The sequence below is a fragment of the Ursus maritimus genome, unplaced genomic scaffold (genome assembly GCF_017311325.1).
Source record: "Ursus maritimus isolate PB19 unplaced genomic scaffold, ASM1731132v1 scaffold_7, whole genome shotgun sequence".
NCBI classification, from domain to species: Eukaryota; Metazoa; Chordata; class Mammalia; order Carnivora; family Ursidae; genus Ursus; species Ursus maritimus.
This window is the reverse complement of record NW_024426885.1, coordinates 37,136,511-37,161,839: the sequence shown is the minus strand read 5'-3', so window position 1 is coordinate 37,161,839 and position 25,329 is coordinate 37,136,511. Positions and strand designations below refer to the sequence as shown.

Sequence of the window (25,329 nt, the reverse complement as noted above, 5' to 3'; positions counted from 1 at the left end):
TTTGAAATTTGTTGACATTTTACCATTTTTAATAGGATTTTTGTGACTTTTTCATGTTTAAAAAAACAGTTATTTTCTGCTCTGGGGGTCTACTATTCCATATTTACCTACTAAATCAAGCTTCACTGTGTTTTTCTGATTTTCTATATCCCAAGAAGATTTTTGCTGACTTGATTTTTTTCTGTAAGAGGTGTGTCAAAATACCCAAGTTCAATAGTAATTTGTCAATTTCTCCTATTCCAAAAGTTTCTGATTTTGAACATAGGATATTTTAATCTAATGCTGACTTTTCCAATGGATTGGTGGGGGGAAACACCTAACTGCAGTGGATTCAAGAGAATGGGAATTGGAAACATCTCTTAAAGACTATTTTTTAAGGAGTTTTGCAAAAAAGAGGATCAGAGAAATAGGGTAGTAGCTTGAGAGAAATGGGATGAAGGACAAAGGGATATTTTATAGAAGATATTACAGCATATTCATTAGTATGTTGATGATTCAGTATGGAATAAAAACTGATAATACAGAAAAGAGAGGGGAATGCCCTCATGTGTGAGAAAGGGGATACAATTCAGGGTGCAAATGGAGAGCTTTCTTAAATAGGAACTGAGGCTGTTCATTCAGAATGGAAAGTAGAGCATATAGATTCCAGGGGAGAAGGTGGGCAGATGAACTTGTAGGACAGTATAGTTCTCTTTTCTCATAGAAAGCAAAGTCATCAGCTGTGAGTGAAATGCAAGGAGTTGTCAGAGGCTTAAAGAGCGAGTAGAAGTTGTGAAACTATTAAGAGAATGGAAGGACTAAGCAAATATAGTAGGATAGCTGAGCAGCATTAAGTGCCCACTTGAACTTAGTGGTCATAAACTGAAAATGAGACCAATCATCATGGCCATGTGTTTTTCTCAGGCCACATCTACTACACAAGTGCAAGCACAGAACAGGCAGAGAACTGGATTCAACCAGGTTTGGTGTTTTATGGGGAGAATATAACCAAGTGGGACATGGGCAAGAGAGCTGATGGCATATGCAAAGGACTAACCATAGTGATGAGCCATGGCCTCTAAACTGGATGAGGAGGTAACTGAGAACATCAGAGAGTGAGAGTCAGAGCAACAGTGACAGAATCAATGGATCAGAGAATAGGGAGATACTCTGTGTTCCCCAGATAAAAGGTAGGAAAACAACTCAGAGGAGGAGCCTCTCCAAACATGGTAGGTCACCCAAATGTGTCCCTGTCCTAATGTGAAGAAACTGAAAGTTACCTTATACAGCAAAAGGGATTTTGTGAATGTGATTAAAGATCATGATGTAGGGAAATTATCCTGGATTATCCAGGTGGGCCTGATGTAAGGCCTCACATCAGGCCATAGAAGAACACAAGAAGAGTCAGTGCAAGAGAAGATTACGTGATGACAGAAGCAGAGACTGGAGTCAAGCATTTTGAAGAAGGAAGTAGAAGCCACAGCCAAGAAATAGAGGCTATCAAATGTACTTTGAAAAAGACAAGGAAACAAATCCTCCTCTAAGCCTCCAGAAGGAAGCAGCTGTGCTGATACCTTGATTTCAGCCCAGTGAAATTGATTTCAGACTTCTGACCTCCACAACTGTAGGAAATTAAATGTGTTTGTTGTTTGCCACTAGGTTTGTGGTAATTTATTACAGCAGCAACTGGAAGCTAATACACTAATGAAGGGGGAAGATACATAGGAAAGGTCCAGGCAACAGTTAACTTCCAGAATAAATCTGAAGGGAAGGTACTAGGGAGAGTTGGGAGTGGTCCTGTGCCCCTCAGGGAGGGCTGAAGGTAATGAAGGTGAAGGTGCAGCCTGGGAGAATTTGGTGCCCTCCCCTTGAAGGCTGTAACAATTAGAAGGGTCTCAAGAAGGCAGGGTTTGTTTCTCTGGTAAATTTATGATACACAGTTAAGTACTATCGAATTTTTAAAAGCAAACTATAGGCCCATATATATGGCATGACCCATTGCTGTTTAAAAAGTATACGTGTGTGCATAAACAGTTGTCTGTGTACATTTAGGAAAGAGTTCTGAATGTCGCGAGACCGATCACCTCATCTCAGTATCTTCGCTCCAATAACCCCTATCTAAAGCTGCAAAGCATATCCCAACACACACCCACACACCAGCACCCCTTAATCCCCCAACTCAGCTCTACTTTTTCCGTAACACATTATCACTTTATAACACACTATACCATTTATAAGTATTGCTTGTTTGTCTCACTAAAGTTAAATATCCACAGCGATTTTTAAGTTCCTGGAACATAGGAGGCCCTCATGTTTACCAAATGCATGAACTTTGGACCCGAGATGGTGGTGATGCCGAGTAGCATATACCGTTTCAGAATATTTTTAAAGGTAATGATAAAATTACAGGTGATATTTAGGTTCCTTTCACGCCAGTAGCACTTCAGCAAAATTAAAACCCTTTAATGGGTATTCCTAAAATAATTCTTAGGCGTTTGTAACAAAACAAAAAAGACAAAAACCAAAAAAAAAAAAAAAAAAAAAAAAAAAAAGTAAGGGAACTTAAACGAATTAGTCTCTAACCTCAAAGAACTGCGAACAACACGCAGACGCCAGAGCCAGGAACCCGCCCTCAGCGCCACGGTCCGCGAAGCTCGGACTCGCGCCGGAAGCGAGCGCCGGAAGTGGGCGTGGCCATCCCCTAGTTTTCTGGGACTTGTAGTTCCGAGCCTTAGGCGGGGGCGCGGGTCAGTGTTGGGAGCCCTGCTCTTCCAGGTATTGGATTCCACGTGGGAGGTGAGACGCGCAGGACCGGACAGCAAGCGCAGCGGATAGAGAGGCGTCCGGTGGCTGAGATGTGGGGATGTGGGAGTGCCTCGGGGGAGGTGCAGGGCCGCTGAGACTCTGAAGCCCGGTTGGGCACTGTGGGAGGGCGCGCGGCCTAGAGGAGGTGCGGCCCGGTGTCGCACGTGCGTCCGGGCGTCGCGGCCGCAGCTCTGTCCGCGGGCCCTGACTGTGATCTCCTGATTCTGAGCGGCCCCCCAGCTCTGAAGTGGCTGAGGCTCCGAGGGGCCCATCTTTCGCCCAGCTGAGCTCTGGCTTCGGCCGGCCTGGAGCCTTCGTACTTGGCCGCACGGGCCATTTCTGTGCCGGTGACTGGCCTTATTCCACGGTTTTCGGTGGACGTTAGGCGACCGAGAGGGGCCTCTTTGAGGGACCGAGGTTTCTGTCCCCACAGCACTGTCCTCTCACCCCAGAAATGAGGCAGGTCGGGGAAAGCGCCTCAGGGAGTCAAAGTCCATTCTGAGGCAAAGCATCCAAGCCGATAGCTCCTACTGGTCGTCCTCGAACTTTAGAGCAGAAATCAGAAACCCTGAGGAAATAGACATCTTAGTGTGGCTGGGGGCAGCGGAATTTATTCACCCTCGTGGGTTTGGCGGGGAGGCTTGGCCTGTTTAATCCAAAAACCTGTAGAGAGGCGAGGGAGGTGCAGCCTGGGGAGACTAGGAAGGCGTCTCAGGAGAGGGTGTGTGAAGGGTTGACTGAAAAGGGGTTAGCAGGAGCAGAGTAACTTTTTTCCTACAGTCTTGCTGGACTGGCTAGTCTGTATCTGGCAAGGTGGACTTGATTTTCATGGCTTTTTCTCTTTCTCTTCTCTAACTCTACCTTTCCAGGACTCTGTCCTTCCTGAGAGGAGGAAATGACCAAGTTCCAGGTGAGTTGGGGTTTCTTCTCTGAAAATGCCATCTCTCTGAGAATGAACATAATCTTTCTTGCTTGGAACAAAGGAAGAACATCAGCATTAGTTGAGTGCCTGTCTGGTGTCAGGTCCTGTGTTTGTTACATTCTTTTTATTGTCAGACTTCAGTGTGAGACATTAACATTTTATAAATACGGGAGTAAGAACATTACTATACTGAGGACATGTAGCTATCGAATGGTGTTGCCAGAGTCTGCACCGGTGGTTGCTTACTTTAAATTCCACATCCTTTCTCACTGAATCACCCTCCCTCCATGAACTTGGCCCACTCCCCAGAGCACTCAGCTATTCGATTGAAAGACTCCACACAGCATCTTTGCCTGATCCTCTCTCAAAGTCACCCTTTTCCTGCCAAGACATTTCACTCACGTTGAAAGTTATTCAGTTATCACATGCTCTGGCCAGTATTCAGTGATCTCAGGAAAACAGAGTTATAAATTATGGAGCTTTTCTTCATGAGCAGATTCCATGTGTGAAAAAAATAAAATACACATATTAACAATAACCATTTACTAAACATTAAAAAATTCGTTAAATGCCAGCACAGTAGTTACTAAATCACTCCCAGAAATGCTTCTTTTTTTTTTTTTTTTTTTTAAGATTTTATTTATTTATTTGACAGAGATAGAGACGTCCAGCGAGAGAGGGAACACAAGCAGGGGGAGTGGGAGAGGAAGAAGCAGGCTCATAGCGGAGGAGCCTGACGTGGGGCTCGATCCCACAACGGCGGGATCACACCCTGAGCCGAAGGCAGACGCTTAACCGCTGTGCCACCCAGGCGCCCCCCCAGAAATGCTTCTTAACCAGGATATTCATCAGGGTTACCTGGGGTGTTTTTTTAAGAATTAAGAGTCATGGGGGCGCCTGGGTGGCACAGCAGTTAAGCGTCTGCTTCGGCTCAGGGCGTGATCCCGGCGTTGCGGGATCGAGCCCCACATCAGGCTCCTCTGCTATGAGCCTGCTTCTTCCTCTCCCACTCCCCCTGCTTCTATTCCCTCTCTCGCTGGCTGTCTCTATCTCTGTCAAATAAATAAATAAAATTTTTAAAAAATAAAAATAAAAAAAAAAGTCATAGGCACTCCCCCCAACCCCAAACCTACTAAAAGGAGAATTTCACTTTATTTTTTTAATCCCATGGGCCTTTGTACATCCAAAGATTTGTTGGAATAATTGTGAGATATTTCTGTACATACTCGATGTGAGCATCATTAAGGTAGGTAAGATGGGTCATTCGTCTTTTATGCGCTGACTGCTTCATTCCCTTTTCCAACATATCTACATGTTTAATTGGTACAATAAATTGTTAAATTACCGATTAGCACTTTTTAAGAAACTGATTACTCATTTGTCTCTATAAAACCATTCCTAGAAAGTTACTTCAAGATTGACACTTAGAATCATAGAATGTTTGAAATGGAAGGGATCAGCAAGCCTCCTCTCTGCCTTGGTGCTGGCATTTTACCGAGGAAAGCTCTAATTCTTGAGAAGGCTTAAGGGAAATCCTTTGTTGTAGGGCAGCAGAGTCAGAAGGAAACCCCATGTCTTCCAACTCCATGCTGTTCCCTCTCCATAACTAAACAGGTCAGTTGCACCAGAAGTTACTTGAATGAAAAATCAAGCTGGATTTTAAGGAAGAAATAATTGTTTCTTAACACCACTACCAGCAAGACCATCTTTTTGCTTGGCAAATACAGTTCTTATATACATAGGAAGAGAACACGAGCTCTTATAAAAATCGGTTTAGAAGCTGCCTTGAGGACCTGCCTCAAGGTCCTGAGAATGCCATCTCGGTGCCTTGAAAACAAATTGAGGGCTTCAGGGGAAATAAATGTGAATAAGACCCTCTGCTTTCTGTATTTTCCTTCCTTTTCCTCTACCTGGTCCCTAATGAAGAGAATTTATCACGAAGTTGGGGATTGCTAATACAGTGAAATTTTGAGATTCTGGCATATGTTCATAACTTGATTTTAAAGAAAGGACTTCATTCCACCGATACTTACTGAGTGTTCTCTTATGTACCAGACATTGTCCTTGAGTCTGCTGAAAGGCAGGAGTCCCAATTTAACCCTTCCCTTTATGACCTTGAGTAAGTCAGTTCACTATCACGAGCCTTGGTTTTCTCATCTGTAAAATTAAGAGTTTCCTTTGATGATCTTGAAGTTCAGTTTTACTTGTATCTTTTCATTATTCATTTAACTTGAATTTATAAATTTATAAATATTATATTTTATATATATTTATATATAATTTACATATATTTATATGTATATATAATGTAATATAGATATCATTTAGATTCCTAGTCAGTTGAGCTAGTTGGCTGGGGATTTAAAGATTAAAAGAACATGGCCCTTATCCTTTAGAATCTTGTAGCCAATTTGGAAGACAGATTTTATAGCTTTGGTAGAGAGATGTGAAAAATACTATGACATCTTGGAGGAGGAGGCATTTAACTTATCTTCATGCTTCAGAAAGGCAGTTGTTGATTGTCCTGAAACTAGAAGGAGTTGCAAAATGGATGGGAGAAATACAAATCAAGACAGAAGCAGCATGTAAAGGGCTATTCTAGACTACAGCATGACATTTGGTTGACTTCAGGTAATCCAGTGTGGCAACAGCTCTTGTCCACCTCCAGACTTCAGCATTACTGTTTCCTGCCTCTAAGTAAATTGTTGGATCCAGCGAGGGTGGACTCTGGAAAGGAAGTGGAAAGCCATATGATATATGTAGTTTTAAAGAGTTTGACATTTCTTGGGTGGGAACAGGAAACTACTAGTCGCATGACCTTCCCCTTTGGTTGGCCTTCAGGATACTGAGTCCACCTTGGGTGTAACTTATTAGCTCCATTGATAGCTGGGGGAGGGGTGGGGGCGGGGATGGGAACGACTCTTCATTATTCAGATTCCTTCATTCCCGGCTTTGTCTTTAGCAGAACCACTATTTTCTTTCCCTTTTCCTTTGTCACACTGAATCCTTTCATTTGGCCCACTGTCCTACCATTTCTTATCCAAGAATCTTCAATCTACTGCAGAGTTATCCATCAATATATCCTTTCAGAAAGAAAAAAAAAAAATATATATATATATATATATATGCCCTTTCCATTCTTGGCATGGAATTCTCCCCACCACTTTGTCTGTGAGATCTTAAAAAATTAATGACTGTCTTTCAGTCTGTGGATTGAAAGATGACAAAACTTGTATTTTAAAGACTTGGTAAGAAGTTACTGTGGTCTTGGTAAGAAATGAGGGCCTTATCTAGGACAGTGGCAGTGAAAATAAAGAAGAGGTAACACTTTGGAGGGAGATTTGGAAGATGAGTTGACAAGATCTGAAGTGGTTTGAATATTATTGAGGTTGGGTAGGAGTCTTAGACCATCCAGATGACTGAGTGGAAAAATGGATAAGAAATGAAGGGGAAAAAAGATAATTGACGGACTTGAATTTCAGAAGGAAGAAAAGGATTGGAGCTAGAATGCATTGGGAGAGGTTAGCCTTGGACAGAAAGAAACCTTGTTCTCTGAGGTTGAGGAGAAAGTCTGATTGAAAGCAGTGGCTAATTCTACTGCTTGATGTACCCCAGGCGCTGTTGTCTTAATGTGTGTGTGTATGGCTCCCTGAGGCAGCAACCTCTACTTCTGTCCCTTCTCTCTCCCACCTTTGTGCAGGGACTTGCAGGCTTTTTTTTTTTTTTTTAACATTTATTTATTTTAGAGAGGGGAGAGAGAGAGTATATGCGGGGGTAGAGGCAGAAGAAGAGAATCCTCAAGCAGACTCCCCACTGAGCTTGGAGCCCAACACGGGTCTCAATCCCAGGACCTGAGCCAATATCAAGAGTTGGACGCTTAACCAACAGCCACCCAGGTGCCACTGGACTTGGAGGCTTCTTGAGCCCAATCTCATATCTTTCTCCTCAGACACAGTAGAGACCCATGACCTTGAGAAGAGAGCTTGGGAGGAAACTGCCACCTTCTCTCATCATTACCTTCTCCACTGGTGAAAAGTAGGGTGGTGCTGTCATTCCTGCAGGCAGCCTGGTTTTCTTCAGTTTCCTGAGGAGCACTTGGGTAGTGCCCCTTCAGCCTCAGGCCTGAGGTGTCGGAGTTCTGAAGGTGATTGGGTACTTCCCTGGCCCAGAGTTGAGCTGCTTCTTTGGCTTCACTTGGTTCTCGGTCATTCTGTGTGTATTCTGTCATTCTGCTTTTCAGGGTGTGGCCCAAAGGCTGATGCCAGTCCACAGACTGCTTGTTACCAGTCTGCAAAGGCATAAGGAGAGAAACTAAGAGTGTTTGAAAATATTATGTCTGTTGAATCTAATATTTTTTAAATGGCATTGGTATTTTATACATCTGGGTTTTTATTTTTAGTAACTCTTTTTTATTGTATTTTGCAAAAATATCTGACAAAAGTCTAACATATTAGAAACTTTTAAAAATAAACTGGTCCTTCACCAGAGGTAGTTTGAGAAGTGTTGCTCCATCAACAGAACCCTGGAAGGAACCAGAGTCACTGTGAAGTTACTAAATAAACACCTATTTATTATATGCCTATTATATGCCAGGCATTGCTTGAGGCCTTGGGGATGCAAGGATCAAACATCTCTCTGTTTTTAAGGAATATATATCTTAGTGGGGAGAGACAGTTAAATAAGAAAGCAAATGAACAAATAAGAAAATGGGATAAGACATAAGTAGCACAAAGAAATTAAAACAAGAAGAAGTGATAGTTTCTGGGTGCCACTGTGGATTAAACAGTCAAGGAAATGCTTCTCTGAGGAGTAGCAATTTAGCTGACACCTGAATGATGAGGAACCAGGCGTGTGAAGATATGGGAAAGGAACGTTCTGGGCAGAGGGGACAGCCAGTGCAAAGGCCCTAAGTTGGGATGGGTTTGATATTGTCAAGGACCTGCAAGGTCACCGGGCCTGAGTTTGACACGTAGGAAGGGTGATTCGGGCTGAGGTTGGAGAAATGACAGGATCCCAGTCTGTAAAACCTTGCAGGCCAAGGTGAAGGGTCTGGATTTTACCTGATGTCCATTGCAAAGCCTTTGGAGGGTTTCATGCCTGATGTGGTATGTTTTAAAAGATCATCTTGGCTAGTATGTGGAAAATTCATTGTGTTGGGGAGCAAGCGTGGAAGCAGAGAGACAAATTGGGAGGTTGGTACAGTTGGAACTTCATGATGGCTGAGGCTTGTAACCATAACTGCAAGGTGGAGAGAAGTGGATAGATTCTGATACATTTTAGAGGTAGGACTTGGTGATGGATAAAATGTAAGGAAGAGAGACTCAAAATGACTTCTAAGACTGGCTTCAGCAATTGGGTGGGTTGTGTGGCCATTTACTAAAGTGGGGACCCCTAGGGAAGAGCAGATACTGATGGAGATTCCGTTGGGGCCTGTTAAATGTTAAGTGCCTCCTAGACATCCAAGTGCAGGCGTTAGGTAGAGATTTGGAGCCTGGAGGTGAGGAGAAACAGGGCTGGAAGTAAATATCTGGGAATACCTAAGGAGAGTATCTTATGGTTTGTGTGTGTGTATGCTGTTTTCTTTTTTCCAGGAATGTTCAGCTACTTAGTTTAGAACAAGAAAGAATGTATGATTGATAGGACTAGGGAAAACTTGAGAGCAGAAGTATACTTCGGCTGGGAGGGAAAAAAGAGGAAGAGTTGAGGGTGGTGGTCTTGATAAAGCAGGTGTGATGGAAGAGGAAGAGCAAGAAGATCGGGAAGGTGTTTTTAAGGAGTAGGATATTAAGAGATCAATATTTCAAAAGCAGAGTGGTCCACATAGTGAAATGGCTCTGGTCATGGTTTTTGAGTGTGAAGAAATGAGAGATGATTAGCACTGTAAAGAAATTAAGAAATGTGAGGTTTGAGCATTCAGCAAATTGTTCTCTTGAGTGTTGGGGTTGTTAGAATAATGGTAGGAATGAGGTGGAAAGGACAACTCAGCAATGACCATGAAATGACAGTGACAAGGAAAGATTCAGTAACTGGACGGCTTGATCTTGAGTGAGTTGTGAGCAGGAGGGGAAGAATTTGGATAGAAGTAGCAAAGCAGGTGAGAAAGGAAAGCTGTTCCAATAAAACTTGACTTAGATGACTCAGCTGCCTGCACTGTACACTTCTTCTGTCCCTTTCTCACCTTGTCCAGTACTACCAGCCCCGTATTCCTTCCAGGGCATTTGTGCAAACAGTTGTCAGTTGAGGAGGAATGTGTTTAATGTTTTAGGAACTAGTAACATTCAAGGATGTCTCTGGGGGCTTCACTGAGGAGGAGCGGGGCTGCCGGGACCCCACTCAGAGGAAGCTGCACCGAGCTGTGATGCTGGAGAACTACAGCCAGTTGGTCTCCGTAGGTAAGAACATGAGCCTGGACACCTGCCGACTGGACTCTTTGTTTCTTTGGTTCTAAATAGTGATGGGGCCCCAGGGATTGTGGTTTAGGAATCAAAGTTTCCTTTTAGCACAAAGGATGTTTCTGATTATTTTAAGCAGCCAAAGAATTTGGCTTAAGAATTGGAGAATGTAGCTTTTACTGAGTCGTCTTAGAAACCATATTCCTTATAAAACCATCTCTTGGGACTGATTTTGCTTTCCACACAGTTAACCCGATCCCTCTGTTACCCAGATGTAATCTCTCAGAGCAGGGTGAAGATCATTATAAAATGGAGAATGAACTCCAAAGAAATCAGCTAGGCAGCATGGCAAATTACAAGCCCAGGCTAATACATGAAAGAGGAGTCACTTTTGAAATATTCTGAGTTCTCTCTGAAGTCTGTGGAGAAAGGCAGGGCATCAAAAGGATACTTTCCACAAACTGATAGACCTTTGTTCACTTATTCCTCCTCTTCCTTTTCAGATGGTTGTGGTCTTTCCCATTCACGCTGACCTTCTTATTGGTACTCATCTTTTCCCACATTTTCCCCACATTGGCCTTTTACCGTCTTTGCTTGGACTTTATTTTCATTAAATATCCCCACCCTACAGTATCTAGTTTCCATTGCTTCTTTCCTTTCCAGTCAGGGATTCATCCATCTCCCCTTCTGAATATCAGACAATACTTGCGATGAGACAAAATTTCATACCATGGAGAAAGTTACGAGTATAATTGACACAGTTTTTCTCAAAAACATTTTGATTGCTTGAATCAAAGAGCATTAAACATTTTTGATGTAATAATTTATTTTTAGGTATCATAAGGAAATAATCAGTAACTCCAGCTGGAAATTGTGGAGAAAGATAAGTCATTATAGAATTACTTGAAATAGTGAAGAAATTATTCACCAAATGTATCACAGGGTGTTGGTTATACAAATTATAGTGGAATATACAAGAGAAGAATGTGTACGCATTAAAAAATATAATGATATGGGGCTCCTGGGTGGCTCATTCAGTTGGGCATCTGCCTTCAGCTCAGGTCATGATCCCAGGGTCCTGGGATCAAGCCCCGCATCCGGCTCCCTACCAAGCAGAGAGCCTGCTTCTCCCTCTCCCTCTGCTTGTGCTCTCTTTCTCTGTCAAATAAATAAATAAAATCTTTTTTTAAAAAATGATCAAGAATTTTTAATTAGATGTAAGATACATATATACCTACTAGGTTAAACCATGTGAAATTGCCATTTTGTAGTAAAAATGGACATTGTACAAAAACCATGGAAAAGAAGTAGCCTGTAATGGTGCCTTTCAGGGCCTTTTCCTGCCTCTATCCACCTGGTTCTCTTCCCTCGTAACTGTGGCTCTCGAACCATTGTTTTCAGCTGCACCTGGGAGGTAAGGCAAGCACCACAGAGTGAATTGGTCCCTGTAAGTAGTGAGAGCCCATGTTGCCGTTTCCTTTATGTAAACCTAATGCCTGTGTTCTCTTTGTACCAGAATTGCTCACCTGGAGGTCACTATTAAATTTCTGTCCCTTTCAGAGCTTTTCCTTTTTTAATTTTTCTTCGAGATTTACTATTATCAATTCTTCTGATGGCTTTGATAGTGTTCACCTTAACCCTCAAATTTTTTGATATGTATGAAGTCATTGTTTTCTTGTTCCCTCTGGCCTTTCTCCTATTTCTTTTCTCTGCATGTTCACTGGCTTCTCTGTCTTTCCTCTAACTTTGGAAATCCTAAAAGGCCCTTTGCCTTTAGATCACCATCTTTCAGTGTTTCTCAGCCTTTTTTTTGTTATCACCCCCTTGGTGTCAGTAGTGCCCCTGTTGAGAATGTACACTGTATCTGTACACTTGTCTGCCTCCCTCAAAGAGCTAGCACACACATAAATGGCCTCAACCAGCCTTTCTACTGTGATAACCCTAATGTCTTTATTTCCTATCCTCATATGAAACTCTGTTCCTATGTACTTTCTTGGCTATGGACTATCTACACTTGAATATCTAGTGTCACTTCACATTCAGTGTATTGAGAATTTTCTAAGTTATTTTCCTGTTTTAACTTCTCATATTCCCACTTTTGCCAGTATTAACATTCTATCAGCCCCCTAGATTCAAAATAAGTCATTATTAAGTTTGTCCCTAGCCATCCCCAGCATCTGTAATTCTCTCATCAATTCTTTTTTGACTTTAAATTCTTTTAAATTCATTAACACTCAAGTCCCACAGATAGCACTCTAAAATAGGTCCACTTAATGCTAACAGTGGTAATAATGAGACAGATTATTGACATCATTCTGCAGGCTCAAGTTAGATGTTGCAAGTAGACTTATCTCCCCTAACATATCATTTATCGTGTCACTCTTTGCATAAAAACCTGGAATTACCTTTAGTTGCTGGTTTAGAGCCTCAAAACTCCCTGCCTGGCTTTCTCTGGAATCTTTGATGATTATCATGCTCTGGTTCCTTATTAATTTTGTCCTTTAAGATTTTATTCAAAGTCTAGTGTGAAACCTTTGACCACTCCTTCCACTTGACCCCCTTCTCAGAACTTTCACTTTATATCTCACAGTCTCATCAGACCTGATTGGATATTTTTTTGTATGCTTTTATGTTAACCATTGGATCTGCAAATCTGATTCATTTTCCTTGTTTCCAGCCCAGTTTCTGGAGGGAAAGCAATGTATTTAATACTTCCTATGCTGGGTATACATAGTCAAGATTTAAGAATTGACTACTCTGGAGTTCAGCAAAGAAGAAATATTTCTTACAGTCTTGTCAAAGAGGCATTAAGTAAACACAATATATCATTATAAATTGCTAAGTCCTGTGAAGGATAGAATAGTGTGCCCAAGTGAATGAAGGCCTGGGATGGGACAAGAGTGATAATATATGTATTGTTGAAAGTTTCGGGGAAGGGTTCTGACATGACATTTCAACTGAGATCTAAAGGCTTAATAGGCATGAAACAGGTGACTGTTTAGGGTAAGAATATTCCAAGCAGAGAGAATAGTACAAGGGAAGACCTGAGACCTGGAAGGAGCATGGTGAGAATACTGGGAGCACCTGGAAAGAACAGAGAGGGAAGACATGGTGGGCAGGGCCTAGCTCATTTGTGCCATTGAAGGCACTGGTAAAAAGTGTGAATTCATGATAAGTTCAGTGGGAAGCCAGTGGACAAACGGGTGATATGACCTGATTTACCCAGTATCAGTGGGACTACTGTGTAGAAAGTGGTTTGCAGAGGGGCAAAAATGAAGTAGAGTATGTGCTTCCAGTTTCAAGCTTGGCGCTAGGTTTGCATTTTTAATTAGTAAAAAGTTGAATGTGGTTGTCCAACATTTTTTAATGTAAGTAATATACAAAAAATCTCAAAGAATCAAAGAACACAGAAGTATAATGAAATGATATCACTAATAATAGTTTGTGTCTTTTTTTATGTACTCCATATACAGATGTGTATATTAAAAATATATGTGTTAAAATTTTATGAGGTTATACCGTGTGTATTTTTCAACTGGCAATCTTATGCAGTATGTCTTAGAGATCTCTGTTAGGACATAAATACTGTAAAAGGACCCCTTTTCTCATTGACATCAGCGTTTTCTTCTAACATTATTCATTCTTCATAATATTTTGAATATTTTTTAAAAACTAATATCAGAAAGTTTCATAACTATTTATAAAACCTACCATTAATACAACGTCTCCCCCACAGATTTTCACAGACCTGCCATTTCTGCAGTGTGTTGTACAGCAAGGATGCTGAGGCAGTGTCCTTTGATCATTTAATAACGTTGGCCTGGCACATGACTTAACTGTTCCAAACTGCACTGTTTTCCTTTTTCCTTTTTCTTTTTGCCATTACTTTTAAACTTTGTGAACATTCACCTAGGTAAAGCAAATTGTATTGAAAGGCTTATTATAAAAGCCAGTCTCCCTGCTCTGCTGCTCTTTATGCCACAGGGTGGCTTTTCATAGTCACTCGGTTTTAATCCTTTCAGCTATTCCTTATTGTATTTGCCTTCATATTTCCAAATAACACATTTATGCAGCTACTTATTTTTTTTAGGACTTTATTTGAGAGAGAGCATGAGCAGGGGGAGGGGCAGAGGGAGAAGCAGACTCCCTGCTGAGTGCAGAGCCTGACATGGAGCTCGGTCCCAGAACCCTGAGATCATAACCTGAGCCGAAGTCAAATGCTTAACCGACTGAGCCTCCAGGGTGCCCTGCTACTTTTTTTTTTTAAGGAACAAATACATTCACGTGGTTTAAAAAAAAAAAAAAAGGCATAAAAGGTACACAGTGTTACTTGTCAGTATACCCAAATAAAGTTGGAAAAAAATGTACAATGAAAATTTTGAACATTGTGGGAAAAGAAAATAATATGCATGAGCAGCAAAGAAAACCAAATTCCCAAATGTACTAAATGTTTTTAAATTATTAAAGTTATACTACAAAAAGAAAAAGATGCACAGTGTAAGCCTTCCTTCGTGTCCCTAACTCCTCTCTACCAGGTTAGGTCATTTGCTGTCAGAAGCCATTTGCAGGGAGTAAATCTTGTGCAAGTATCATTTCACAGCTCTGCCTGAAAATCTGAAGAATAAAGCCCTCAAGCTGGAATGCTGAGTGTATACATTAATGATTTTAATAGATAATTGTCAAAATGTCCTTGGGGGGTGATACGAATTTACACTCACAAGCAGTGTGTCTTCAGGCTTTGGGTGTTTAGCACTGTAACAGGTGGAAAATGGTACCTCAGTACAGTTTGAGCTTATTATAATATACTGCTGTTTTTCAGTTGATCAATATTTTATATTCTGTACTGACTTTTTTACATCATAGATGAGGATTTAGCTCTTTTACATTATTTCCCCCAACATGCCCATCCTCCCAAGATTTTATGTCCAGGTCACTTCAGTGATTAATGCTTACATTGCTTTGACCTTGTAACTCTTGTTCCCTTAGGGTCAACTAGTGCACTAGGATTACAGTTCCTTTTTTTTTTTCCTTTCCTAAAGCTAATTCTTGCTTTTTTTATTTTATTTTAAGATTTTATTTATTTATTTGACAGAGAGAGAGACAGCCAGCGAGAGGGAACACAAGCAGGGGGAGTGGGAGAGGAAGAAGCAGGCTTCCAGCAGAGGAGCCTGATGTGGGGCCGGGATCATGCCCTGAGCCAAAGGCAGACGCTTAATGACTGAGCCACCCAGGCGCCCCTAATGCTTGCTTTTTAAAATATATTGTATTTGGGGTGGTTTTCATCCCCACTGTTTTATAGCATTTGGGTTAATTTGGTTAATTATTACTCTTTTCTTTCATGTAGCAACAATTGATTCAACTTCATTGTTTTATTGACTTCTTTGCTCACTGCTATTTTTTGTATCATGTACCATCTTTTCCACAATCACTTTTTCTCCAAAATTGGAAGATACTGCTTGATGGTCTTCAGGTATCCAATATTGCTGATTGTTAGTTCAGTGTCAATATCATTCTCATTTATTTGCACACAACCTGCCTTTTCTGTCTGGATACTTTTAGCATTTTCTGGGATTTTTTTTTTCCTTGAAATCCTAGATGTTTCCCATACAACTAAAAGCATTCAGTGAGCCCTAAATTATGAATTCTAAGAAACATTTTTATCTATTACTGCTTTGATCATTTCTCTCCCTTCGTTTTGTTTTCACTATATTCGTGGAACTCCTACAATATGGGCTTTTACTTTTATCTTTCCATCTGTCTGTCCTTTTACCCCACATTCTAGGAGGACCCCTCAGTCTTCCAACTTAACCATGTGTTAATTTTGCTACTCGACCCATCTAGATTGCAGACCTTAAGATCAGCCTCCCTGATAGTAGCTATGACACAAGTTACTTAACTTCTTCAACCTTGGCTTTCCTCATGTGTAGAATGGGTGTCCTAGGAGTTCCTCTTACATGAGATTGTGCAACTAGTGCCTGAGTGCTTCAAATGGGCATGGTAGGTCTTAGTTATTACGATTGTCATCCTTTTCGGTCCTTTTATTAATTTGAAAGAATTCTGATTATTTTTCGTCCTGATTATATATATGTCCTCAGCTGATGCTTGACCCTCTTTGGTCCAGCATGCTGTCCTTATAGAGGGTGCTTCTGCTGGTTGGGCTTGCAGTGGCTCTAAGAATTCACATGGAGGGTTCTACAACCACCTTTTTGATGTTGCCTTTTCAGTCTAGTAAGTTACCTGGGACATTCCCTGCTTCTCAATCTCCAGCCCTGAGGTATCTCCCTTGTCAGAAATCCCACTTCAGGAGTTACCCTGAGCCTTTATCCTGGGCAAATGTGGAGGTCACTTGCTGCTTTTTGTACTTTAATCAACCATGTCATTGTGCAGGTTCAATATTACCTCAACTTCTGCTACTCTCTCCAGCCCAAATAATACCATTAGGAGCCTTTCTTTGGCAGACCATTTATTTTGTTCTTGAGGCTTTATGTGGGGCCACTACCCTTAGCCATCATTTCATTTTTTGTAGGGAAGAAGGTGTTTGGGAGAGTGTTGCTGCTAATGGCAACAACTAGTCCAGCCATTAGAAATGCCTAACGTGAGGGGCACCTGGCTGGCTCAGTTGGAAGAGCACGCAGGGGCGCCTGGGTGGCTCAGTCGTTAAGCATCTGCCTTCGGCTCAGGGCGTGATCCCAGCGTTATGGGATCGAGCCCCGCATCAGGCTCCTCTGCTGGGAACCTGCTTCTTCCTCTCCCACTCCCCCTGCTTGTGTTCCCTCTCTCTCTGGCTGTCTCTCTCTCTGTCAAATCAATAAATAAAATCCTAAAAAAAAAAAAAAAAAGAGCATGCAACTCTTGATCTCAGGGTCATGAGTTTGAGCCCCACGATGGCTGTAGAGATTACATGAATGAATGAATGAATGAATGAATGAATGAATGAATGGGAAAGGAAGGAAGAGAGGGAGAGAAAGAAAGAAAGGCGTAATGTGAATGGAAGGAAGAGAGGGAGAGAAAGAAAGAAAGGCGTAATGTGAATTAATAAACCTGTTTCTATGGGGCGCCTGGGTGGCACAGCGGTTAAGCGTCTGCCTTCGGCTCAGGGCGTGATCCTGGCATTGTGGGATCGAGCCCCACATCAGGCTCCTCCGCTATGAGCCTGCTTCTTCCTCTCCCACTCCCCCTGCTTGTGTTCCCTCTCTCGTTGGCTGTCTCTATCTCTGTCAAATAAATAAATAAAATCTTTAAAAATAAATAAATAAACCTGTTTCCAACATCAACCTCTCTTACTTTATAATTGTTGGTTCTGAGTTTGGAATTTGAATTTCTGGGACTTGTTGAGAAGATCTCTTAGTCTTGGGGCGCCTGGGTGGCTCAGTCATTAAGCATCTGCCTTCGGCTCAGGGCATGATCCCAGGGTCCTGGGATCTGCTGGGAGACTGCTTCTTCCTCTCCCACTCCCCCTGCTTGCGTTCCCTCTCTTGCTGGCTGTCTCTCTCTGTCAAATGAATAAATAAAATCTTAAAAAAAAAAAAAAGATCTCTTAGTCTTTTTGGAACCCTTCTGTATGTGATTTGAGCTGTGCGCTTGGGGTTTTTTTTCTAGTTTCTCCATTTCTCATTCATCTGCTCTTTATCATTTAGGAGTTCCTCAACATTTTTATTCTGCTGATAGCAAACTTTCTATTTTTCAAAGACTATTGTGGACTTCTTTTTTGTCATCTCAATGTAATATTAAGATATTCACTCTAATTGTTCTGACTGACATACATACTAGTAAGTCTAAAATCTGCATTCCTAACATAGTTTTCTCTCAGAGTTCTAGACCCATATTACTAAACAATTCAAGAATGTTCCACCAGCACCACAAATTAAGCAAGGCAAAGTTTGTGTTTATTGGTCCCCTCTCCCCAACTCCAGCCTGTCTTACCATTTACACCCTCATACCTGATCACTCAAGCAAGGAACTGAGGATCGTTCTGGGTGTCTCCCTTCCAAGTTTAGCCAGTCTTCACATGATTTAGAATGAATCTCTCCCTTTCTCTTCATAACCATCCTTATCATTTTGCAGTTGTTTCTCTACCTAAAATCTTATTTCTGATGGTATTTATAATCACAAAGTCAGGCATTTCACTCCCCACTGAAGTCCTTAAATTTTAAATCCCTGAGAGTTGTAGACCTAAATCCTTAGTAGTACGCACCAAGCCCTTTGTTCTGGCTCCTGCTTTCTTCTCCAGGGCACATTCTTCACCACTGTCACCTGTTTATTTCCTCCACAAGCAGTTGCATATAGTTTTCCTGAGCATGTCATATTTTCTCTACATTTTCATTTTTTCTCTCCCTTACATTTGTTCCCAGAAATCTTCCCCAAGATTCGGGTCAAACGCCCCTACATTGTGCTCCCATGACTGGTTGTGCATGCATCTGTTGCACTTACAATGTCACCACTGTTGATTTGGGGTTTTTCTTCCCAGTAGGCTCTAGCTTGTTTAGCAAAAGAATTTCTATTTTCTTTTTTGTATCCCCAGCACCTATTAAAGTGGGTTACCAATTAAATTCAAATTTAATTAAAATGAAGTGGAATGAAATGTTATTTGTGACAATGACGTGGGATTCATAGCCTCTGCAGGGTAGAGGAAGAACACTTTTATTGGCTGTGCTTAAAAGCCAAGAAAAGATTTCTTGTACAAGCTAAGATGTCTTGTACAGCTAAGTTTTCTCTTTCCAATATTAACCCCAAGGACATGACTATAAGGACAAGACTGAACTTCTTCCTAGTTATTAAATCTTCAGGCATTAGACATTCCAGTTCACATATCTTGAAATCTGGCATGCCTGGGTGGCTCAGTCGGTTAAGCGTCTGCCTTCGGCTCAGGTCATGATCCCAGAGTCCTGGCATCAAGTCCTGCATCAGGCTCCCTGCTCAGCGGGGAACCTGCTTCTCCCCCTACTTGTGCTCGCTCTCTCTCTCTCTGACAAATAAATAAAATCTTTTTAAAAAAACAAAATCTTGAAATCTACTCTTTGTGTGTTCTTATCATTGAATTCTCTTTGTTCCCTAGGAGACTTGAATGAAAATTCTATGGAGAATCTTCAAGAGAAAGTACTTAGGGATCTATTACGTAGGGGCTTTTCTGCTGGCTAATTTTAGGAGATACGGCCAGTACAATAACAGAGTATTATATTCTGAATCTTCCAGGAGAAGTGTACAGAAATCCTGAACTAGATTTTTCCCCTTATCAGAAGTAGGGAGAAGCATCTTCTACATTTCCAGAAACAAGAGTCGTGTGGTAACTCTTCAAAGTGATGATTACAAAAATATGGCAAATGAATATTTGTCTTTGAAAGTCCCAAGCCAAATGGCCACACAGGACTCCTCAGTGACGTTTTGTAAAAATGAGCTCCAGGATCCTCAGAAAAGCAAAAGTCTATTTGTAACTGCAGAAAGCACTGAGAGAAAAGTCTTGCAGGGAGAAAGTCCTCCCATGGACCATTGTTCAGAGAACCTTCAAATTAAACTTATGTCTGACGTAACAGAACTGGTCTCACCATTGGTCAGTGGTGAGGCAAATTGCCAGCATGGCCAATTGAAAGAGTCTTTGGATCTCTTTGACTGTAGCTGCAAAGACATTTGTGGTTGGAAATCACAAGTGGTCAGTCGTCATCAGAGAGCTCATACAGAGGAGAAACCCTGTAACTATTACAACCTTGGAAAGAGACGTAACAACAGCTCAGATGGTCTTCCATGTGCAAAAATCCACACTGCAGAGAAATTACACAGATGTAGTCAGTGTGGTAAGGACTTCAGTGAGCACGCAGAACTACTACTTCATCAAAGACACCACACAGAAGAAAAGCCCTACAAATGTGAGCAGTGTGGGAAGGGCTTCACGAGGAGCTCCAGTCTCCTCATCCATCAAGCAGTCCACACGGATGAGAAACCCTATAAGTGTGACAAGTGTGGGAAAGGCTTCACAAGGAGTTCGAGTCTGCTCATTCATCATGCAGTCCATACAGGCGAGAAGCCTTATAAATGTGACAAGTGTGGAAAGGGCTTTAGTCAGAGCTCCAAACTGCATATCCACCAGCGAGTGCACACTGGTGAGAAGCCCTATGAGTGTGGGGAGTGTGGTATGAGTTTCAGTCAGCGCTCCAACCTGCACATCCACCAACGAGTTCACACTGGGGAGAGGCCCTACAAGTGTGGGGAGTGTGGGAAGGGTTTCAGTCAGAGTTCGAACCTTCACATTCACCGCTGCATACACACAGGCGAGAAGCCTTTCCAGTGCTATGAGTGTGGGAAGGGCTTCAGCCAGAGCTCTGATCTCCGCATCCATCTCAGAGTCCACACTGGAGAGAAGCCCTATCACTGTGGCAAGTGTGGGAAGGGATTTAGCCAGAGCTCAAAACTCCTCATCCATCAGAGAGTGCATACTGGAGAGAAGCCCTATGAGTGCAGCAAGTGTGGGAAGGGCTTCAGCCAGAGCTCCAACCTCCATATCCACCAGCGGGTTCATAGGAAAGATCCCATTAAATAAGGTCTTCAGTCATATGCTCATACTGTAAAGACAAATATTTTTAACATCATTCTTCCTTTAATATTCTCAGGAGAGATAGTAAAAGTTACTCATTTATGTTCCCTCACTGAAAATCATTCATTCATTTAAAGTATTTTAAGTACCAAGCTCTTTGTTATGCTATACAACAAATTGATTGTTCTCGTTCCTCATATGGGTACAGTGAAATGTCTGTATTTTGCAGTTAAGCCAGTGTTATTACAACTATATGTCCTACCCAGCTTTTTTAAGTGCAAGAACTTTATATTTGTGTAAGCAGAACATGTTTCCCTTTGTTCATATTCTTTGAGAAAATGAAACTCTGGTTTCTCTTCAAATCTTGTGCCTTGTGTTTTTCATATGTCCTTCCAGCCCTGATTAGCCCTCTCTAAACTATGATTGCACATGTTCGTTTTGGGTGAGGGAGTGGTTGGAGATATTATGGGCGTGAAATCTGTTGTGTTTATTGCAAAATATACGACGGTCTGTGGCCACACAACAAGGAGATGGAAAAGAGCTACTTGTGTGGTATACCCCATACACTATAGGATGCTGAACCCACTTCCCCTCTCCCTTCAAGGCAGGTGCTCAGGAACATAAGTAGTTCCTTTTTCTGGGTGCAGCTGGCCTATTGGAGTTTTTCCAGATTCCACCACTTCAGATGACCCCTCTGCTGCCAAACTAAAGCCAAGTAGGGTACGTACACCTTGTTGAAACATAGCAAATGAAGTTGAAATATATTTAAATGTATTTAATTCCTCAATAACTTCATTTCCTTAATTTTCTTCTACACTATACAAAACAAGTTAGGAGAGAAAGTTTCTAATATTTTTCTCTTTGGGTTTATCTCTTGTTTCAATATTTGATGTACCCCAAAAGCCTTTGTTTTCACAGCATCCCCAGCCTCTTTAGGCCTCATTATAGACATGCAACTTATTTATAAAATTATTTTTATATTTGGCTGAAAGTACTTTGTATAGAAATAGCTATATGAAAACATTTTAAGGCATATTTGGAGAGTATGTTCAGGATGATCAGCCTTAAAATATGCACTGTGTCACATATAATTCACTTGGGGTGTGAAGCTAGGCCACCTCACCAAGTTAGAGATTCATCCCCTAGAAGTTGATAGAAGAAGCTCAAGCAACAGTTGAAAGTAGAAAAGTGATTGCATACATAACTAAATTGGCATTTACTATACAATGAGGAGCTGATAGCAGCCCTCATTTTCTAACTGATGGTTGATGATTCCTCAAGCATTTCTTAGGCGGCTACGCAGTGGTCAATATTCCAGTTTTTCACCAATAACTAGTATCCACATATGAAAAATGGTGGGGAAAATATGGATGCCTCATTTATTTATTAGCTTGGGAAGGTGGGGTTGTAACTGATATATCCTGACCAGCGTAACCTGAAGCAGTTACCTGGACATGGATGACAGGGAAAGTATACATTAATTTTGGGGAAACAGCTAATTTCTATTAAGGAATGAAGAAGAGAGATTAAGACATTTGCCTTTCTTTAAGAGATAATTCCAGAATATATGACTCCATCCCTGGGCAAGCATTCCATGTGGATGAAGAGGGTGGTGACTGGATACCCTAAGGCAGTATCGCAAATGATGTGCTTCTGTTTCGCCATCTCTAGAGTAATGAGTGCCTCTCAATTCCTCTTACCTCATGGATCATACCTGACTATCTGTTTTGGATTTGACGTTTTTGTCACATACATCTTCTAATTTCCTGATGTACAGGATCTCACCGGGATATGGAGCCACATGAGATCACAAGAACCTGCGTGTAATGAGGCTGGGGGAAGGTCTGAAGTTCAGATCTCAGGTGATTATAAAATAGCCTGTTTTTCCAAATTTCTTTATATACATAACTTTCACTATCAATGTTTTTAACTATGTTTAGCTTTTACTATTTTCTTTTAAGCATCACCTTCCTTAATACAACTGTAATATGATCAGAGTCCTTGGGAAGCATTTCACTGATTATGGGAAGGAAGTTTGTGGAAAAGAAGAACTTGTACATGAAAATGCAGGAGGTACAATAGGATATATCACATTTCATCAGATCCTAAGAAACCATTGATTGTGAAAAAGAAAGCACTTGCTAAGATATACCCAATTTCAGAAATGTGAAATGAAAAAAAAAGAAAAAAATGTTTTAGGATTGTTGAAAAAATTTTTTTTCAGAGTTCAAGGGTTGCCCTGGGCTTGATAGTTTACAAGTACTTGATTTGAACAAAGACCTTTGGATATTCTCAGTAATCATCAATTATATCCAATTGATAATTCTGTCACTAATTTAAGCAAAAGATATAGCTCACAGATTATTTGTTGAGTACTTGAGACTTTACAATTCTTAAAATTTATCATATCTATTCAGGGAGTGCTGTTTCCTTTCTGTAAGAATTGTTTAATATCTTAAAATACTAATGGATATGCTTAATTCTTTTTTTTTCAAGATTTTACTTTCAGTAATCTCTACACCAACTGTGGGGCTCAAACTCACAACCTCAGAATCAAGAGTTGCATGCTCTACCAACTGAGCCAGCTAGGCACCCCTAATCTTTTAATTCTTCCTACCCTCTACCCTGATAGCCAGAGTTAGGGGATAGAAAGAAATATGGAAGCTCCCATGCCTTTCTCATTGTACATCATTGATAAGAAAGGGTCATAACTGGTCATGAGGTACAAGGCTGAACCCTAGATAATGAAAGCGGAGTTCAAAGCAACACGCTTTACATAGTTGTGAGAGTAAAACTGGCACTGGATTGGTACCTGAGAGCAGTTGAGAACAAGTAGGTTCAAGAGGTAGACCTGGGAAAAGCTAATAGATAGGAGCATGTGGCAATTGATCAGCAAGGGCTACAGAAATCATGTCAGTGTTTGGTCAGCTAAGCAAAATGACTAGCAGAGAAAGGACTAGAAATTTGCTTTTGGTTAAACCTCTCTCTGGACAGCATTAAAATGCTAAAATAAATATTTTTTTTACATTTTTAAAACCACAGCAATAAAAAGAATAGGAGAAAGACCACAACAAACAAGGAATCTCAAAAATATGAAAGATGGAAGGAAATGGCTATTGTATTAGAGCAGAAGTGGGCACCATTTATAGTGCTTGCATGTAAAGGTAAGAACAAGGAGCCAGTTTGGCTCCAGACTCAGAAATGCTTAATACTGTAGAAGACAGGAGTGAGACATGAAGGGAAAGCAGTGAAATTAATGACCAGTTGTATATGGAACATTCACTTAACCCCATACACACATGTCCTTCTCCCCAACCCCTGTGCACTTCCCAACCAGAGATTTACCCTTAGCAAGAGATGGGAAGTTTCTTTTCTGCAGAAATTGAACGGCCCCCAGGGAGAGACCTCTGTATTTCTGGCATTTGAGAATCCAACAGTAAAGCAGTTGTCCTCTAGCTCCATTACTCTTAGAGCTTCAAAATGCATGAAATATAAACTGAAAGTTAAGGGGCACCTGGTTGGCTCAGTTGATGGAGCATGCAACTCTCAATTCCAGGTTGTGAGTTCAAGCCCCATGTTGGGTGTGGAGCCTACTTTAAAAAAAAAAAAAAAAAAACACCCTAATAAAATTGAAATAAATATAGGCAAATTTTCAAGTATAGGTATTTCAATACTTAAGTGATAATACAAATAGAAGATCAGTAAAGAGTATATAATACTATTGAGGCACCTGGGTGGCTCAGTCGGTTAAGCATCTACTTTCAGCTGGGATCATGGTCGCAGGGTCCTGGGATCGAGCCCTGTGTCAGGCTCCCTGATCATGGGGAGACTGCTTCTCCCTCTCCTCCCCACTCCTGCTCTCTCTCACTGTCTCTCTCTCTCAAATATATAAAATCTTTAATTTTAAAAAAAGTATATAATACTATCAACTAACTTGATTAAATGACATAGACCACCACCCAACAACAGCATAATATGCATTATTTTCTGGTATACATATTATGGGCTGTAAAACAAGTTCCAAATGATTTAAAAGAATGGAAACTATACAAAGTATGTTCTGTGACCAGAACAGAATTAAATTAGAAATCACTAACAGGAAGATATCTGAAGAATCCCCAAATATTTGGAAATTAAATCACCTTCCTAAATAAGCCCTGAATTAAAGAGGTAAAAAGGAAAATTTGAAAATATTTTGAACTAGGGCACCTGGGTGCCTCAGTTGGTTAAGCGTCTGCTCAGGTCATGATTCCAGGGTCCAGGGCTTGAGCCCCGTGTCGGGCTCCCTACTCAGTGGGGAGTCTGCTTCTCCCTCTCTCTCTCTCAAATAAATAAAATGTTTTCTTAAGAAAATATTTTGAACTAGTCTATGCCCATACCACCCTGAATGTGCCCAATCGAGTCTGAAAGTATTTTGAACTGAATGAATATATTGAAATTGTTGGATCTAGCTAAATTGGTATGGGAATTTTAACTTTATGCCAATAAATTCAACAACTTCAGTGAAATGTAAAAAGTCCTTGAAAGGCACAAACTACCAAAGCTCGCTCAAGAAGGGGTGCCTGGGTGGCTCAGTCGGTTAAGCGTCTGCCTCTGGCTCAAGTCATGATCTCGGGGTCCTGGGACAGGTTGGTATCAGGCTCCCTGCTCAGCAAGGAGTCCTCTCCCTCTCTCACAGCCCCTCCACCCCCACTCATGCTTTCTTT

The 25,329-nt window shown here is 41.2% G+C and overlaps 1 protein-coding gene across 1 annotated transcript; it reads left to right on the top strand.

Annotated features, from left to right (window-relative positions):
• The first annotated feature begins 2,741 nt into the window (after positions 1–2,741).
• Positions 2,742–20,998, top strand: ZNF239 (zinc finger protein 239). Its single transcript, XM_040624089.1, has 3 exons — positions 2,742–2,754; positions 3,654–3,694; positions 19,335–20,998. The coding sequence occupies exon 3, from the start codon at positions 19,412–19,414 to the stop codon at positions 20,627–20,629; it is 1,218 nt and encodes a 405-aa protein (XP_040480023.1). The 5' UTR covers positions 2,742–2,754; positions 3,654–3,694; positions 19,335–19,411; the 3' UTR covers positions 20,630–20,998.
• The last annotated feature ends 4,331 nt before the right edge of the window (positions 20,999–25,329 follow it).